The sequence below is a fragment of the Salvelinus fontinalis genome, chromosome 40 (genome assembly GCF_029448725.1).
Source record: "Salvelinus fontinalis isolate EN_2023a chromosome 40, ASM2944872v1, whole genome shotgun sequence".
NCBI classification, from domain to species: domain Eukaryota; kingdom Metazoa; phylum Chordata; class Actinopteri; order Salmoniformes; family Salmonidae; genus Salvelinus; species Salvelinus fontinalis.
In genome coordinates, this window is record NC_074704.1 from 19,182,983 (window position 1) to 19,201,899 (window position 18,917).

At 41.0% G+C, this 18,917-nt stretch overlaps 1 protein-coding gene across 1 annotated transcript in view; it reads right to left on the minus strand.

The window, feature by feature from the left end:
• LOC129839288 (solute carrier family 2, facilitated glucose transporter member 5-like) overlaps positions 1-18,917 on the minus strand; it is a 72,159-nt gene that overhangs the window by 24,034 nt on the left and 29,208 nt on the right. Inside the window, exon 2 of the mRNA XM_055906598.1 lies at positions 438-536. Within this exon, the coding sequence (XP_055762573.1) occupies positions 438-536 (99 nt within the window). The remainder of the gene's footprint in view (positions 1-437; positions 537-18,917) is intronic.

Sequence of the window (18,917 nt, forward strand, 5' to 3'; positions counted from 1 at the left end):
ATCAGGGGACAAGACTCATGGCTCGGCTCAGGTGTGAAGTTTCCCCTGGGTACAGACGTAGGATCAGCTTCCCCTCTCCTAATGTAAACGTTAACCAATAGTGGGGAAAATGCAAAAATGACCCCAGATCAGCAATTTCACACTACTCGAGGAGAGTAGCAACACGGCGTGAACAGAATACTCATGGTGGTAAACTAATACAATACATATGGTGTCTTAGTTTGTGTAGCTCCTATGTTATAGTCCACTAACTCCAGTACATATGTACTTATAAAAAGGATAGGTTCGGTCATGGAGTCTGTATATTCACAATAGGCCTATTCCTATTGAATGTATGTATTTCACTGAAATTGTATATTTCCCTGTTCACAACCATTTCAATGCATGTAGGCCTGCAGTGTCTTACTGCATAGAGATGTTACTGTGGTGCCTCCTACCTCTGCAGGAGAGTTGACCACGGCCAGGTTGTAGCCATAGAGCATGGAGCTACCGAACGAGGACAGGAAAGCCACGGCCAGCAGCGACTTGGTGAGAGACTAGAGGAAGGAAAACATTAGGAGATGCTGTACAGGTGTAGGGTCTTCATTTGATCATCCTGTTGCTCCAGGATTATTTTCCTGCTGTGAGAAACTGGTCAAATTAAGATCCTACACCTTTAGGAAGTAGGAACACTGCAAAACCTGATGAGAAACATTCAAGACATCTGATAACATTTGGATAATTTTATCATACAATATGACCAGGGCCCAGGGTTTTTTATGAGCACATATACTGACCAGGTAAAACTCAGGGTCCTAGTTACCGGGTAAAACTCAGGGTCCTAGTTACCGGGTAAAACTCAGGGTCCTAGTTACCGGGTAAGACTCAGGGTCCTAATTACAGGTTATCAGGTAAAACGCAGGGTCCTAATTACAGGTTATCAGGTAAAATCAGGGTTCTAGTTACTGGTAAAACTCAGGGTACTAAATATACTTAGAAAAAAGGGATCCAAAAGGATTATTTGGCTGTCCCAATAGGATAACCCTTATTGGTTCCAGGTAGAACCCTTTTGGGTTCCATGTAGACCCCTCTGTGGAAAGGGTCCTACATGGAGCCCAAAAGGGTTCTACCTGGAACCAAAAGGTTCTTCAAAGGGTTCTCCAATGGGGACAGCAGAATAAGCATTTTAGGTTCTAGATAGCACAATTCCTGACCCATATATCTATGATCGTTTCATTAATGGAGTCATGTGGTGTAGGTGTAAGTGTTGGAGAGAACAGTACAAACTGTGACTGTAAATACTACTAAAACAGGTCATTTGGGCATTTCAATAGAAAACATACATAACCATAGTTCATTATGCTTAATGATGATTTAAAATCAACCTGTCAACATAACAGCTTTCTGTGATGTACAGAACCAGTTTTCATAGGGAAGCTGACCTGAATGTAGCTACACTACAATGCTTACAGTATAGTATTATTGATATTATGAGCATTAAACTGTAGGTTACACATCATAGATCAGTTCTGGATAAACATATCTGCAATTATTAAGTGAAGTATACAACTTTTACTGTTACTAGGCTACTTTGACAACAACCGCTGCCACAAAATGCACATTTGTGGCCTGCTGGAGGTAATTTTGCAGGGCTCTGGCAGTGCACCTCCTTGCACTAAGGCGGAGGTAGCGGTCCTGCTGCTGGGTTGTTGCCCTCCTCCGGCCTCCTCCACGTCTCCTGATGTACTGGCCTGTCTCCTGGTAGCGCCTGCATGCTCTGGACACTACGCTGACAGACACAGCAAACCTTTTTGCCACAGTTCGCATTGATGTGCCATCCTGGATGAACTGCACTACCTGAGCCACTTGTGTAGGTTGTAGACTCTGTCTCATGCTACCACTAGAGTAAGAACACCGCCAGCATTCAAAAGTGACCAACACATCAGCCAGGAAGCATAGGAACTGAGAAGTGGTCTGTGGTCACCACCTGCAGAATCACTCCTGTTTTGGGGGGTGTCTTGCTAATTGCCTATAATTTCCACCTTTTGTCTATTCCATTTGCACAACAGCATGTGACATTTATTGTCAATCAGTGTTGCTTCCTAAGTGGACAGTTTGATTTCACAGAAGTGTGATTGACTTGGAGTTACATTGTGTTGTTTAAGTGTTCCCTTTATTTTTTTGAGCAGTGTATATTACTCTTACAGAATTTCCACGTGGATATTGGAAATTTAATCAAAGCCTACTAGATGATAAATTGTTTAGAACTAGGACAGAAGAATTTATAACTGACTTTTTTAGACATAACATAGGTACAGCAGATCCCCATATTGTATGGGACACTTAAGTGTGCCTTTAGAGGCCATGCAATTCAGTACTCATCTATAAAACAAAAGCAATTTCGATCAAAAGAGTCCATATTAACAAAGGAAATTGAAGGACTAACAGTACAGTTAGATAACAATAAAAACGGTACCATAGAGGCACAGAATAAGTTAGAGGAAAAACAAAAAGAAATGGAAGGAACTTATTCAAGAAAGATCCAGTGTAATATATTATAAAAATAAAGCGAACTGGATGGAATATGGGGAAAAATGCACAAATTATTTTTCAATCTTCAATATACAAATGCTACCAAAAAAAACGTATTAAAACTTGTTACAAATGATGGAGTCACGCATGATTCACCAAATGATATTTTGAAAGAGGAAGTAAAGTACTTTAAGAATATGTTTTCGTTTCAGGCTCCTCCATCTCCACTAACTGAAACTAATTGTATGGATTTTTTCCCTAATAATAATGTAAAATTAACATCTGTACAGAAAGACTCATGTGAAGGCCTAATTACAGAGGAGGAACTACTTGATGCAATTGGGGCCTTTAAGGATGGGAAAACTCCAGGACTGGATGGCATACCAGTGGAAGTATACAAACATTTTTTTGATATACTCAAAGGACCATTCTTAGCTTGTTTTAACCACTCCTATATAAATGATAGATTATCAGACACGCAACAAGAAGGTGTGATATCATTATTACTGAAACAGGACCCAAGTAGTATATATAAAGATCCAGTCCATTTAAAAAATTGGAGACCTCTTACACTTCAGTGTTGTGATGCAAAAATCCTAGCAAAATGCTTGGCGCATAGAATAAAAATAGTTGTCAGATATTATTCATCCTAATCAGACAGGTTTTTTACATGGACGATACATTGGAGATAATATAAGGCAAGTACTGGAAACAATAGAACACTATGAAATATCGGGGACACCAGGCCTGGTTTTCATAGCTGATTTTGAAAAGGCTTTTGATAAAGTACGACTGGAGTTTATATATAAATGCCTAGAATATTTCAATTTTGGGGAATCTCTTATAAAATGGGTTAAAATTATGTATAGTAACCCTAGGTGTAAAATAGTAAATAATGGCTACATCTCAGAAAGTTTTAAACTATCTAGAGGAGTAAAACAAGGTTGTCCACTATCGGCATATCTATTTATTATTGCCATCGAAATGTTAGCTGTTAAAATTAGATCAAACATTAATATTAAGGGATTAGAAATCCAGGGCCTAAAAACGAAGGTGTCATTGTATGCTGATGATTCATGTTTTCTTTTAAAACCACAACTAGAATCTCTCCACGGCCTCTTAGAGGATCTAGATACATTTGCTATCCTCTCTGGATTAAAACCAAATTATGATAAATGTACCATATTACGTATTGGATCACTAAAAAATACACATTTTACATTGCCATGTAGTTTACCAATTAAATGGTCTGACGGAGATGTGGACATACTCGGTATACAAATCCCAAAAGAAAGAAATGATCTCACTCCAATAAATTTTTATAGAAAGTTAGCAAAAATAGATAAGATCTTGCTACCATGGAAAGGAAAATACCTGTCTATTTGTGGGAAAATCACCCTGATTAACTCTTTAATCATTACACAGTTTACCTATTTGCCTACACCTAGTGACCTGCTTTTTAAATTATATGAACAAAAAATATTCAATTTTATTTGGAACGGCAAGCCAGATAAAATTAAAAGGGCCTATTTATATAACAAATATGAATTCGGAGGGTAGAAATTATTAAATATTAAAGCATTAGACCTCTCACTAAAGGCATCAGTCATACAAAAGTTATACTTAAATCCAAACTGGTTCTCTAGTAGAATGGTACGAATGTCTCATCCTATGTTCAAGAAGGGCCTTTTTCCCTTTATTCAGATTACACCTGCTCACTTTCGGTTGCTTGAAAAGGAAATAATCTCCAAAATATCTTTATTTTTGAAACAAGCCTTAGAAAGTTGGTTGCAATTTCAGTTTAATCCACCTGAAAGGCCGGAACAAATAGTACAACAAATCTTGTGGTTAAATTCAAATATAGTAATTGATAAAAAAAACTGTATTTATCAAAGAAATTTTTAAAAAAGGTACAATTTTTGTGAATGATATCATAAATAGGACTGGTGGAGTAATGTCACACATGCAGCTAACACAGACATATGGAAATGTCTGCTCTACCCAAAATTACAACCAATTAATTGCAGCATTACCACAAAAATGGAAGAGGCAGGTAGAAGGGGATAAAAGTAAGGAACTTGTATGTCGGCCTTATATTAAAGAACATAAATGGTTAAAGAAAAGTGTGATAAATAAAAACATATACCAATTTAATTTAAGGACCAAAAAACTGACAGCTGTGCCATATAAATTGCAAAATAGTTGGGAAGAGATTTTCGATGTACCCATTCCATGGCACATGGTTTATGAATTGATACGCAAAACAACGCCGGATTCAAAACTTTGAATTTTTCAATTTCAATTATTGTACAAAATTCTTGCAACTAATAGAATGCTATATATATGGGGGATACAATCTTCCCAGCTCTGCAGATTCTGCTGTGAGGAGGCAGAGTCATTAGACCATTTATTTTGGTATTGTCTGCATGTAGCTCGTTTTTGGTCACAGGTCCAGGAATGGTTAAAGAATTGCAACATTTGCGTAGAACTAACGCTACAGATAGCAATACTGGGGGATTTGAAAATCCATAGTCAATCAATCAATAATATAATAATTATTTTAGCAAAAAAAAATATTTTTAATTTACAATCCGTGGAAGCTATGAGAATAGGAAGATTCAAATCTTTTGTGAAGCATCACAGCACAGTTGAAAAATATATGGCAAATAAAAATCCGAAATGGATGATGTTAGAAGATAGATGGGAAAGGTTGAGTGGAGCTGAAGGGTGGGACTAATAACAAGATAAACAATGTAGGGCATACGGGATCTGTGAAATGTGTATAGGTGCGGAGCTATTGTGAAATAGCACAGTTACAAGTGGAAATCAAACTGGATGGACAACAGAAATAGAGGAAGGACTAAGAACAAACAAGAGAGAACTATTATAAAGTAGATTGTGTCTGTAAAATGTGTATAAGATGTATAAATTGAAGGTAAAAACAGAAATGTTTATCAGTTTACTCCAATTGGGGGATCGGTGGTAGGGTTTGCGGGGAATAATAATAAAGGTATACTCATTAAAAAAAGTATGTATGTCTATGTAGGTATGTGTATGTATATATGTGTATATGTATGCATTCGTGAATGGATATATATATTTACCCCAAAAAATATGGGGGATTGGAAATGATGCAGACAATTACATTGGAAGCAACATTCTTTCCGCAATATTAAGCTGATCCACCCAAAAAAAAAAAAAAAAAAAAATGTAAACAATTATGAGATTAGTACATGATTTTGCATGTACAAGCGTTTAATACATCATAAATAGGGTTTGGGTTGGATACTGTCTGGGACAAGGAGAGCTGTACTGTACTGGACCTTGGCCGGACCTGGGTCATGTTCATTAGGCACAAAACAGAAGATAATGGATTGAAAAAGGGAGGGACAACCTGGACTTGTCCAATAAGAATACTTGTTTTCTTTTTCGGTTGCAAAACGTTTTTATTATTAATCTGTTGCATGCCTGAATGAATACAGCCCTGGTTAGTCAGCCTGCTGGAATCCACCTGCCAAACACAGAATTACTGTACACGTTTTCATGTGTTTGTTTTCTCCCCAACCTGGTGTAGCAAGAAAAGGCTTGAGGAAAAGTTTTTCTTTTTAAATCACACTACAGATAGTTGTAAAAACTATGAACTTGTAGAATTGGTTATGGACAAACTTGACAGTACAATTAAAACAATGTCATCTAAATGTAAAGTTGACAGAAAATCCCTTTACAAGGCCCAACTCTATTCTATTATTCAGAGTGGGACAGAATCAGAGTAGGCTACTACGACCAATAACTACCAGAATCTTTGTGTCAGCATATAAGCTAACTACACTAACTTGATTGATGGCCTGCAATGGCTTCTTGATAGCTAGCTATAAGGTTGGGAGACTGGGAACCTACTGTAGTTGGGCTAGCTAAAGCCAACTTCATAACATATCTAAGTGGCTAGTAGTATTACAGGGAAACACAAAATTAAAACAAAAAATACAAAAAATATTCTGAGGGGGCACGTGCCCCTGTGCCCCTATGGGCATAAACATACTAGGCTAAGTAGAAGTACTGTGTTATTGTATTCCTAGGGGTGGTGTAGTAGTCAGGAGTCCTGCCTGAACTTAGCCCCCTGTCCAGATTCTGAATTCCAGCACAGCCAGCTTAACTGACACCCCCAGTGCACAGGATCAGTTGCTGAGAGAAGACTTAACTACACCCTACTAACCAAACTTAAACCAAACCTCACCAGGAGTACAGCAGAAAGCAACAGAAGCTGCCATATTGCTTTTGTGAAAGTCAGCTGTGGACTGTAGGTATGGGGGTGAATGGTTGAGGCATAGTACAACATGAACACATAAGAAGGACAAGAGCTAAAATAATGATCTGAATATGACAGGCTACAACTCCACAGCAAGTGTACAGTAGTAGCCTATAGCATGACTACAAACGCTCAAGATATACTAATATTTATATTGGCTGAATGAAGAGACGAGTGTAAACAAAGTACCCAGGGCCATTTTATAGTTCCGTATAGAGTTCATAGACTCAAAACATCCTGATGTAAATGTTTTAACATAGATCAGATATCGAGCTCAATCCAGAACAAAAGCTGTCCTTGTCTAAACCGCCTATAAAGATGACTCACACACTTTGGGGCCTACCCCTCACGTAGTTGAGGCTTCCTCTATCTTGCGATCATCGTAAAACCAACAGGCAGACAAGGCCCTGATTTCAGAGAAGTTAGGGTGAACAATAAAAAGCATAGTGGAGCATGGCTAGCCTGGGAACCTAATTCAATCTTCTTAAAGGGCCAGCGGGAGAGACTAACAGACAACCACACATGAAAATGTCCGAAAAGAGACAATGCAGCATTGTAACCTCCAATAGGTCGCTCCAGTCTTCTGACAAGCCTGGATTCAGTGGCTGGCATTGAAGTTCATAAGAGGCTTTAACTATCTTAAAAACACATTTGTTTCCATTAAAAGTCCCAGTTACTAGGTATCCTTTTCTGAGTAAAACGTTGAAAAGGTTGCCACTTATAAGCTCAAGTTGCAGCAGTTTAGATGTTCTGATGCTTTAGCTGGTCTAGATGAGCTGCATTCCTTAGTGAATTGAAAGCACTGGCTGAGAGATGAATGCAGAGAGGTTTATACCACGCAGCAGAATGCACTGCAGGCGACAACAACACATGCACAGTAATGTGTATTGGGCTCGGGTTTGAAGTCCACTACAATAGGCCAACAACTTTGCCATACCATCATATACATTAAAGAAAAATCTGAAAGTAAGCCATACTGTATATAAGCCATATTTGTAGCCTACCATATACAGCCATCAAAGGGAAATGGCAAGCAGGCTTTTAAGGATCAAAAATATATTGAAAGCCAGTTAGATCTCCAATGTGTAGGGTTATCTCATATTCCCTATAAAAATTTAAAAAGTGATATACTTGTAGAGAAGGCACAACTATGTTAGAAAAGCGATGAAAGAAAATCTAGTCAGTCTTTGTATGAAATAGACAAATCTAGAGGAATCATCAATAAGCCACTTATCATAACAGAATCAACACTTACCCCCACACATTTCCCATCTTCTGCTAATAACACTTCCTCTGCCATCTATGAACTTATCAATAAATGCTCCCCCGGGTTTTCCGTGCGGGTTTAAGAGAAAGGAATGTTTATCCTTCAATACTTTTTATACCACAGGCATCTCCATCCATGTTATTTTGGGTGGAAAGAGGCGGGTTTTGATGACTGACATAATTGAGAAGTTGTGAAAGCTTCTGCCCACCAATCCGCGGAGCACAAAGCCTACAGGTCCCTCCCAGTAGCAAACCAACCTCCTCGGTTCTGCTTGACGGACTGCAGGCCATCACATGATGGTTGTCAGCGTGACTCTCCAAGGCAAGGGCGACTACCATAGTGAATTTAATCAGCTTTGCCTCCTTTGCCTCTGTTAAAGTGATAAGAGCCTTCTGAGCAAAACCGACTGGAGGTAAGACTCATAACTGCATTGAAAAATGACCTAAAAGGACAACAATACTTCTTGCTAGTCTAAAGTGTATTATTGTAAAAAAAAAAAAATAATCACCAACAATTAAAGGCCTACACTCTACAATGTCCTTCATACAATTAGGCTATACGTCATTCTCAAATTGTCATTCAGTAGACACTGTAACAAGTGCGCTGAGAGTCGGAAAGCAAGTTCAGGGAGTGAGTGTTTTAATTTTTTTTTTAAGAAACAATGACCACAAACAACACACCGACATGAAAGCGGAGTCAATAACACCTGAGGAAAGAACCAAGGGGAGTGACAGATATAGGGAAGATAATCAAGGAGGTGATGGAGTCCAGGTGAGTGTCATGAGGCGCAGGTATGCTAGACGATGGTAACAGGTGTGTTTGATAATCAGCAGCCTGATGACCTAGAGGCCGGAGAGGGAGTATATGTGACACACTGATTCATAAACATTTTAGATAGGCTAGCCTACTATACATATCATTTAATGTATCAAATTAAATCAAATGTTATTTGTCACATACACATATTTAGCAGATGATACTGCGGGTTTAGCGAAATGCTTGTGTTCCTAACAGTGTAGTCGTACATCACAGTTTATGTACAGTACCAGTCAAAAGTTTGGACACATACTCATTGTAGGGTTTTTGCTTATTTTACTATTGTCTACATTGTAGAATAATAGTGAAGACATCCAAACTATGAAAGAACACATATGGAATCATGTAGTAACCAAAAAAGAGTTAAACAAAACAAATCAAAACATGTTTTATATTTGAGATTCTTCAAAGTAGCCACACTTTGCCTTGATGACAGCTTTGCACACTCTTAAGATTCTAAAATCAGCTTCATGAGTTAGTCCCCTGGAATGCATTTCAATTATCAGGTGTGTCTTGTTAAAAGTTACTTTGTGGAATTTCTTTCCTTCTTAATGTGTTTGAGCCAATCCGTTGTGTTGTGACAAGGTAGGGGTGGTATACAGAAGATAGACCTATTTGGTAAAAGACCAAGTCCATATTATGGCAAGAACAGCTCAAATAAGCTACAGTCCGTCATTACTTTAAGACGTGAAGGTCAGTCAATCCGGGAACATTTCAAGAACTTTGAAAGTTTCTTTAAGTGCAGTCGCAAAACCCATTAAGTGCTATGATGAAACTAGCTCTCATGAGGACCACCACAGGAAATAAAGACCCATAGTTACCTCTGCTGCAGAGGATAAGTTCATTAGAGTTAGCAGCCTCAGAAATTGGCAGTTAACTGCACCTCAGATTGCAGCCCAAATAAATGCTTCACAGAGTTAAGTAACAGACACATCTCAACATAAACTGTTCAGAGGAGACTGTGTGAATCAGGCCTTCATGGTCGAATTGCTGCAAAGAAACCACTACTAAAGGACACCAATAATAAGAAGAGACTTGCTTGGGCCAAGAAACCTGACCAATGCACATTAGACCGTGGAAATCTGTGCTTTGGTCTGGAGGCCAAATGTAAGATTTTTGGTTCCAACAGCCGTGTCTTTGTGAGATGCAGACAAGGTGAACAGATGATCTCCGCATGTGTGGTTCCCACCGTGAAACATGGAGGTGGAGTGATGGTGTGGGGGTGCTTTGCTGGTGACACAGTCAGTGATTTATTTAGAATTCACGGCACACTTAACCAGCATGGCTACCACAGCATTCTGCAGCAATACGCCATCCCATCTGGTTTGCGCTTAGTGGGACTATCATTTGTTTTTCAACAGGACAATGACCCAACACACCTCCAGGCTGGGTAAGGGCTATTTGACCAAGGAGGAGAGTGATGACCTGGCCTCCACAATCACTCAACCCAATTGAGATGGTTTGGGATGAGTTGGACCTCAGAGTGAAGGAAAAGCAGTCAACAAGTGCTCAGCATATGTGGGAACTCCTTCAAGACGGTTAGAAAAGCATTCCAGGTGACTACCTCAAGAAGCTGGTTGAGAAAATGCCAAGAGTTTGCAAAGCTGTCATCAAGGCAAAGGGTGGCTACTTTGAAGAATTTAAAATCTAAAATGTATATTTGTTTAACACTTTTTTTAGTTACCACATGATTCCATGTGTTATTTAAAAGTTGTGATGTCTTCACAATCATTCTACAATGTAGAACATTTAAAAAAAATAAAAACCCTTGAATGAGTAGGTGTGTCCAAACTTTTGACTCTAGATTATTACACTACAGCACTGTTCTCCAATACTGTGTTACTCTAGATTATTACACTACAGCACTGTTCTCCAATACTGTGTTACTCTAGATTATTACACTACAGCACTGTTCTCCAATACTGTGTTACTCTAGATTATTACACTACAGCACTGTTCTCCAATACTGTGTTACTCTAGATTATTACACTACAGCACTGTTCTCCAATACTGTGTTACTCTAGATTATTACACTACAGCACTGTTCTCCAATACTGTGTTACTCTAGATTATTACTCTACAGCACTGTTCTCCAAAACTGTGTTACTCTAGATTATTACACTACAGCACTGTTCTCCAAAACTGTGTTACTCTAGATCACATATGTCAGAGTCAAGGCCCGCGGGCCACATCCGGCCCGCGAGAAGGTTTTTTACGGCCCCTGGGATGATCTTGATTTATTATTAGAACCGGCCCGCAGACCGCAGCAAGCCGGCAGCCCGCAGATCTTTTACACGCACCAATACTACATTTCCCACAATGCAACGGTGACGCACCGAGCAGTAGGCTGCTTCATTTCAATATTTATTGGCACAGCAGTCGTCAGCATCACAGTAAAATTAACTTTCAGATACCCATCAAAAATGGCAAAACGGAAGGTGGACACTGAGAACCGGGGGTTTCAAACAAGGTGGGAGTCGGAGTATATGTTCACGGAGGTAGCTGGAAAACCTGTGTGTCTTCTGTGTGGAGAAAGTGTGGCGGTACTGAAAGAGTATAATCTGAGACGACATTATGAAACGAAACACGCGGACAAAAACAAGAATATGGACATGGAACAAAGGCTACAAAAGGCAGAGGAATTAAAACGAGGCCTCAAATCTCGACAGGCTCTGTTCAAAAAAGCCAAATCACAAGGCCAGGCTGCTGTCAAGGCCAGTTTTATTTTGGCAGAAGAGATCGCTAAATCAGCCCGGCCATTTACGGAGGGGGATTTCATCAAAAACTGCATGATTAAAGTTTGTGACGAAGTTTGCCCAGAAAAAAGGCAACTCTTTTTAAATGTGAGTCTGAGCAGAAACACCATTGCCGAGAGAGTAGACCAGTTGTCCATCAATCTAAAAGAGCAGCTTGTGAAAAAGAGAAAAGATTTCATTGCATATTCCTTGGCTGTGGATGAGAGCACCGACATTTCTGACATTGCCCAGTTGTCAATTTTCATCCGCGGAGTGGACTCCAGCCTAAGCGTGACAGAGGAGTTTTTGGCTTTACGTCCTATGCATGGCACAACTACGGGGCATGATTTGTATGAAGAGGTGTCAAGATGTGTAAATGAGATGGAGCTGCCTTGGGAAAAACTCGTGGGTTTGACAACCGACGGAGCACCTGCGATGTGTGGACACAGGAGCGAAGATACGGGAAAAGATGCAAGAGGAAAACGCGACAGGTGAGCTGACAGCTTATCATTGTATCATACACCAGGAAGCGTTGTGCGGTAAAGCCTTGAAAATGGAGCATGTAATGAGCATCATCACGCGCACAGTTAACTTTATCAGAGCCAAAGGTTTGAATCACCGCCAGTTCAAGGCATTTCTGACGGAGTTAGAAACGGAGCATGGTGATTTGCCTTATCACACAGAGGTGCGATGGCTAAGCCAGGGAAAGGTGCTTCAAAGATGTTTCGAGCTTCGTGAGGAGATTTGTCTGTTCTTGGACAGCAAAGGGAAAGACACAACACAACTCCGAGACGAAATGTTTCTGTGTGAAATGGCTTTTCTGTGTGACATTACGAGTCATCTGAATGCAATGAACTTGCAGCTGCAGGGTCGGGATCATGTCATCTCTGATATGTACAGTACAGTGAAGGCATTTAAAACCAAACTGACTCTGTGGGAGACGCAGATGCGGAAAGAAAATTTGAGCCACTTTCCCAGCTGCCAGACCATGAAAGAGAAGCTCTCTACCAGTGCGTTCCCGAGCGCACAGTTGGCTGATAAAATAGGTATGCTTGCCGCTGACTTTCGATGCCGATTTGCTGACTTTGAAGCACAAAAAAGCAGGTTGGAACTGCTCGGTAACCCATTTGCTGTTGACGTGGAAAGCTCACCACCAAACCTCCAAATGGAGTTGATTGACCTCCAATGCAATGATGCACTGAGGGCAAAATATGCGGCAGTGGGTGCTGCGGAGTTCGCCCGTTTCCTCCCCGACACAATGCCCCAGCTGCGCATCCAGGCTGCTCAAACGTTGTCTATGTTTGGCAGCACATACCTGTGTGAACAACTGTTTTCTTTGATGAACCTGAACAAAACATCACACAGAAGTCGACTTACTGCTGAACACCTCCACTCAATTCTGAGGATTTCCTCAGCTCAGAGCCTTACCCCGAACATTGATGAACTTGTGGAAAAGATGGGACACCACCAAGTATCACCCTCAACCTCAAACAAGTGAACATTACTGTGCAATCACATATTTAGAGTTTTTACTCAGTTCAAGTTTAAAAGTTCCAGTTTAATATTTGTTTTCACTGCATGTTACTTCTCCTTAAACAAAGTGTCGTTTTTGATTAATAGATTTTTGCACTTTATTTTATTGTATTTCAATCCAATTATATTTTAAAAATATTTCAGTTGAGTGGATGATAGAAAATTGCTATTATTGTTTTTTTCTTTGAAGTAAATTTAGCCCACTTTTGCTAAAATAGAAAATATAGGCTACTGATGGTGCCTTGAATACCGGTTTCTTTCATTTAATGTTCATGTTATGGGGATTTTTATATAAAGGAAATTTGTCTTTTGTGTCTGTTGAAAATTAAAGATTACTGACAGAGCCATAAGAAAATATTGCTTTATTTATCTGATCATATTGGAATATATTTGTTAGGTTTTCAGTAGGTTCAATTAGGTTCACTAGACTATATGCGTCATTTAAAAATTTTTCAATGAACATTCGAACAGTCCGGCCCTCGGCTTGTAGCTAAATTTTTTATTTGGCCCTCCGTCCATTTGACTTTGACACCCCTGCTCTAGATTATTACTCTACAGCACTGTTCTCCAATACTGTGTTACTCTAGATTGTTACACTACAGCACTGTTCTCCAATACTGTGTTATGATTGTTATGATTGTGATGTAATCACGTATTGTTTGCACAGTAGGCCTGAATACAGTAAGTTATTCATAAAAGATATGAGGTCAGATAAAATGTAATATTTGTGACTGTCTTTAGCAATGTGTCAATCAAAATATACAGTCTTAGGACAGTGACCAGTCCACCACCATGAGATCTTCACACTAGGTCATTAGGGTCTGCTATCAGACCAAGTGTCACATTAACAGGCTATAGTGAAACCCACTGAGATGGCCTGCTCTACTGTCTACATAACCTCTACCTTGTTATGCTGTGATGTTAATCCCTCAAGCCAAAAGCAATAGCACCTGTGAAGTTTTCACTTATGGATGGTCTTGTAGGAGTAGTTTGTTTGTTTGTTCGTTCATTTCTAAATGATCTTATTTAATCTAGTGTCTAATAACAACGGCTTATTTCCAACACCTATCTCGCACGGTCACTCAATAACAAACCTATTGTTACCCAACGACCTCCAAGCGAGAGCCCTGCATTACTGACGTCCTCCACCTCACCAGCCGTCTCAGGTCTGCTCACGAGTGCAGTCTGTTGTTGACAGTTTGACAGTCAATCAATCAGATGCTCACTCAAGACTCTCAGCAGGATGCCTCCGTTGAGTGTCCATTGGACACAGCAACCTCACTGGGACGAGTCACACATGACTCAGCTCTACTATTTCATGTTCGACAGTTCTCAGAGAGGCATCCGGTCAGGTCAACCTCGTGTGAGGTTGTGGAGGGAGCAGAGCTAATATTTGCACTAATTGGAGCAATTTGACATTGAAATGGATGTCAGCTATGAAGTGAGCGGGCGCTTTATCCAGAGAAAAATAACATGCAAGAAAGGTAATTTGTCTTTTCTAAGTTATTTCTAGTTTTCTCATAGGCCTGCAACTTCAGAGTTTTCATCCTGAAGCCTTTGTTGTTCCAATACACATACATTATGTTGTTGATCCATTATCTTAAATATACTAACCTAATGTAAATAATGTTTGTTTATCATAACTGGGTTTAGTTACTCACACACTCGCGTTCACAAACACACACACACACACACGTGAACACTTACACAATTACACCATAGACCACCAGGCACTTTCTAACAAAGCACAATACCCTCTCCAAAAGGTCCTTTTTGGATTCTGGGCATATTCTGCAGTCCTGTGACTAACTATTTATGATGTAAAAGGTTTAACTTTATGCAAGAGGCATAGATAGAGCTCTCATTTAGGTCAAACAGGCCCTGGTCATGTGCATACCATGGTCCTAGCCAAGTACAGTTCAGATGGTTTTGAAGAAGCAATAAGGATAACACACACGGATACTCAATCAGACACATCTGTCTCAGAGACAGCCACCTAAATAGTCTCCATCATCCTTCCATTGCCCTCTCTCTTTCTCTCTCTCTCTCTCTCTCTCGCTCTGCTGTTCCTACTGTAACCCAACTGTACAGTATCCTCACAGAGGGAAGGATGGAATGAGGCTTGGCAGCCCCCCAGGCACGTGCTTCATCCCGCCAAGCTCTCTCTCTCTCTGTGTGTCTCTGTCTCAGGTCAAATGGTTTGTGTCATATGACTCCCATCACCGTACACTGTCTGTGGCGTCATGCTGCTTTTTGGAAAAAATCAATTACACTTTTCAACATAGGGGCAATGTTCATGGTGCAGGCGGGGGGTGGAGTGGAAGGGGGGGTTGTGTGTGTGTGTGTGTCTGTGTGTGTGGGGGGGGGGGGGGGGGGTTCTCCCCTGCTGGGGCACGACACATGAAACAAATGTGCCAAGGCTGACTGATAGCCATAGTAATGTGTCGCAGGGATGGGGATGAGTATTGGGGGACGGGAAAACTGATCCTTTTTACTTCCATCTCATTTCACCAGTCTTTCTGTACGCCCCTGTGGGCTGTATTGATAAAGTGTCTCAGAGTAGGAGCGCTGATCTAGGATCAGGTCCCCCCCTTTCATCTTATTCATTATGATCTAAAAGGCCAAACTGATCCTAGATCAGCCCTCTTAGCCTGAGACGCTTTATGAATAGTGATCCACTTCCCTAGAGCATTGTTCTCCCAGTCCCAGTCCTTCATGGTAGCACAACAACACAGATCACATGCATCAGGAACCACTGGATTAAGAAGGAAAATACACCATGTGAAAAGTATCTACTACCACAGACTACCTGTCCACTCAGACTTTCTGAGAAAGCATCCAAATGAATCAAATCAAGTTTGATTGGTCACATACACATATTTAGCAGATGTTATTGCGGGTGTAGCGAAATCCTAGAGGCCCCGTTTATCACAGAAAAAGATTTATGGAGTCAAAGGTACTTCTTCCCCAATCAACATAACTAAGATTCCATCAGACAGGAGCTAGGGTCTGTCATGGGATAAGCAATATGTCATGGGATAAGCAGTATATCACCATTATAACTAAATTGGATTACTGGGTGAGTGAGTATTTTTATGCTTGTCAGAAGTGTTATTTTTGTCATTCCCCAGGTCCCTACTGTCTCCTCTAGATTGTCTGTATTGGTGAGGACTGGCAATGAGTTACACATGCTGCCTATGACTTTAGTCAATCCTGTTAGTTTTGAGAAGGAGAAACCAGGAAACTAGGTCGAAGTCACAATCACACTTAAAACATTGAACATTTTGACAATGCAGTGTTTGTCAAGAGTGCTAGTTTTTGCTGCAATCTTTGGATTTGGTCAATCTTTGGATTTGGTCAATCTTTGATACATAATTGTCAGTTGGTTAAAGGCATTATTATGTTGCTTGGAGCCCCCCACCACACCACAGCTCCACAGTATACAGTGCATTCGGAATGTATTAAAACCCCTTCGCTTTTCCACATTTTGTTACATTACAGCCTTATTCTAAAATTGATTAAATCATTTTCCCCCCTCATCAAACTATACACAATACCTCATAATGACAAAGGATGGGGAGCGTTGCTGCACAGCTATTTTCAGGTCTCTCCAGACATGTTCGATCGGATTCAAGTCCGGGCTTTGGCTGGGCCACTCAAGGACATTCAGAGACTTGTTACAAAGCCAATTCTGCAATGTCTTGGCTGTGTGCTTAGGGTTGTTGTCCTGTTGGAAGGTGAAGCTTCACCCCAGTCTGAGGTCCTGAGCACTCTGGGGCAGGTTTTCATCAAGGATCTCTCTGTACTTTGCCCCGTTCATCTTTCCCTCGATCCTGACTACTCTGCCAGTCCCTACAGTTGAAAAACACCCCCACAGCATGATACTGCCACCTCCGTGCTTCATCAAAGGGATGGTATTGGCCAGGTGATGAGCGGTGCCTGGTTTCCTCCAGACGTGACGTTTGGCACTCTTGGTTTCATTAGACCAGATAATCTTGTTTCTCATGGTCTGAGAGTCCTTTAGGTGCCTTTTGGCAAACTCCAAGCGGGCTGTCATGTGCCTTTTACTCAGGAGTGGCTTCTGTCTGGCCACTCTACCATAAAGGCCTGATTGGTGCTGCAGAGATGGTTGTCATTCTGGAAGGTTCCCCCATCTCCACAGAGGAACCCTGGATCTCTGTCAGAGTGACCATCGGGTTCTTGGTCACCTCTCTGACCAAGGCCCTTCTCCCCCGATTGCTCAGTTTGGTCGGGCGGCCAGAACTAGGAAGAGTGTTGGTGGTTCCAAACTTCTTCCATTTAAGAATGATGGAGGCCACTGTGTTCTTGGGAACCTCAAATGCTGCAGACATTTTTTGGCGCCCTTCCCCAGATCTGTGCCTCAACACAGTCCTGTCTTGGAGTTCTACGAACAATTAATTTGACCTCATGGCTTGGTTTATTCTCTGACATGCACTGTCAACTGTGGGACCTTATATAGACAGGTGTGTGCCTTTCCAAATCATGTCCAATCAATTGAATTGACAACAGGTGGACTCCAATCAAGTAGTAGAAACATCTCAAGGATGATCAATTTGCACCTGAGCTCAATTTTGAGTCTCATAGCAAAGGGTATGAATACTTATGTAAATCAGGTATCTCTGTTTTATATATTTTATACAGTTGCAAACATTTATAAAATCCTGATTTTGCTTTGTCATTATGGGGTAGTGTGTATAGTTTGATGAAGACATTTGTTTCTTTAATTGATTTTAGAATAAGGCTGTAATGTAACAAAATGTGGAAAAAGTCAAGGGGTCTGAATACTTTCCAAATGCACTGTAAGTGAACGGAGGAGACATTGCGATACAGAACGGTCTTTATCAGTCATCAACATCAGGCAACTATTAGCTCGTTTGCAGCTCCCTGGACCACTGAAGTACAGCCTTTCTGAGAGAGAGAGAGACCACATGGTGGATAGACCTTTTTTCAATTTTCAACTCCTTCCTTTACCCTGTCTCCTACCTTTACCCTGTCTCCTTCCTTTACCCTGTCTCCTACCTTTACCCTGTCTCCTTCCTTTACCCTGTCTCCTTCCTTTACCCTGTCTCCTTCCTGTACCCTGTCTCCTTCCTGTACCCTGTCTCCTTCCTGTACCCTGTCTCCTTCCTGTACCCTGTCTCCTTCCTTCACCCTGTCTCCTTTCTTTACACTGTTTCCTTCCTGTACCCTGTTTCCTTCCTGTACCCTGTCTCCTTCCTTCACCCTGTCTCCTTCCTTCACCCTGTCTCCTTCCTTCACCCTGTCTCCTACCTTTACCCTGTCTCCTACCTTTACCCTGTCTCCTACCTTTACCCTGTCTCCTACCTTTACCCTGTCTCCTACCTTTACCCTGTCTCCTACCTTTACCCTGTCTCCTACCTTTACCCTGTCTCCTACCTTTACCCTGTCTCCTACCTTTACCCTGTCTCCTACCTTTACCCTGTCTCCTACCTTTACCCTGTCTCCTACCTTTACCCTGTCTCCTTCCTTCACCCTGTCTCCTTCCTTTACCCTGTCTCCTACCTTCACCCTGTCTCCTTCCTTCTCCCTGTCTCCTTCCTTCTCCCTGTCTCCTTCCTTCACCCTGTCTCCTACCTTTACCCTGTCTCCTACCTTTACCCTGTCTCCTACCTTTACCCTGTCTCCTACCTTTACCCTGTCTCCTACCTTTACCCTGTCTCTCTCCTTTACCCTGTCTCCATCCTGTACCCTGTATCCATCCTGTACC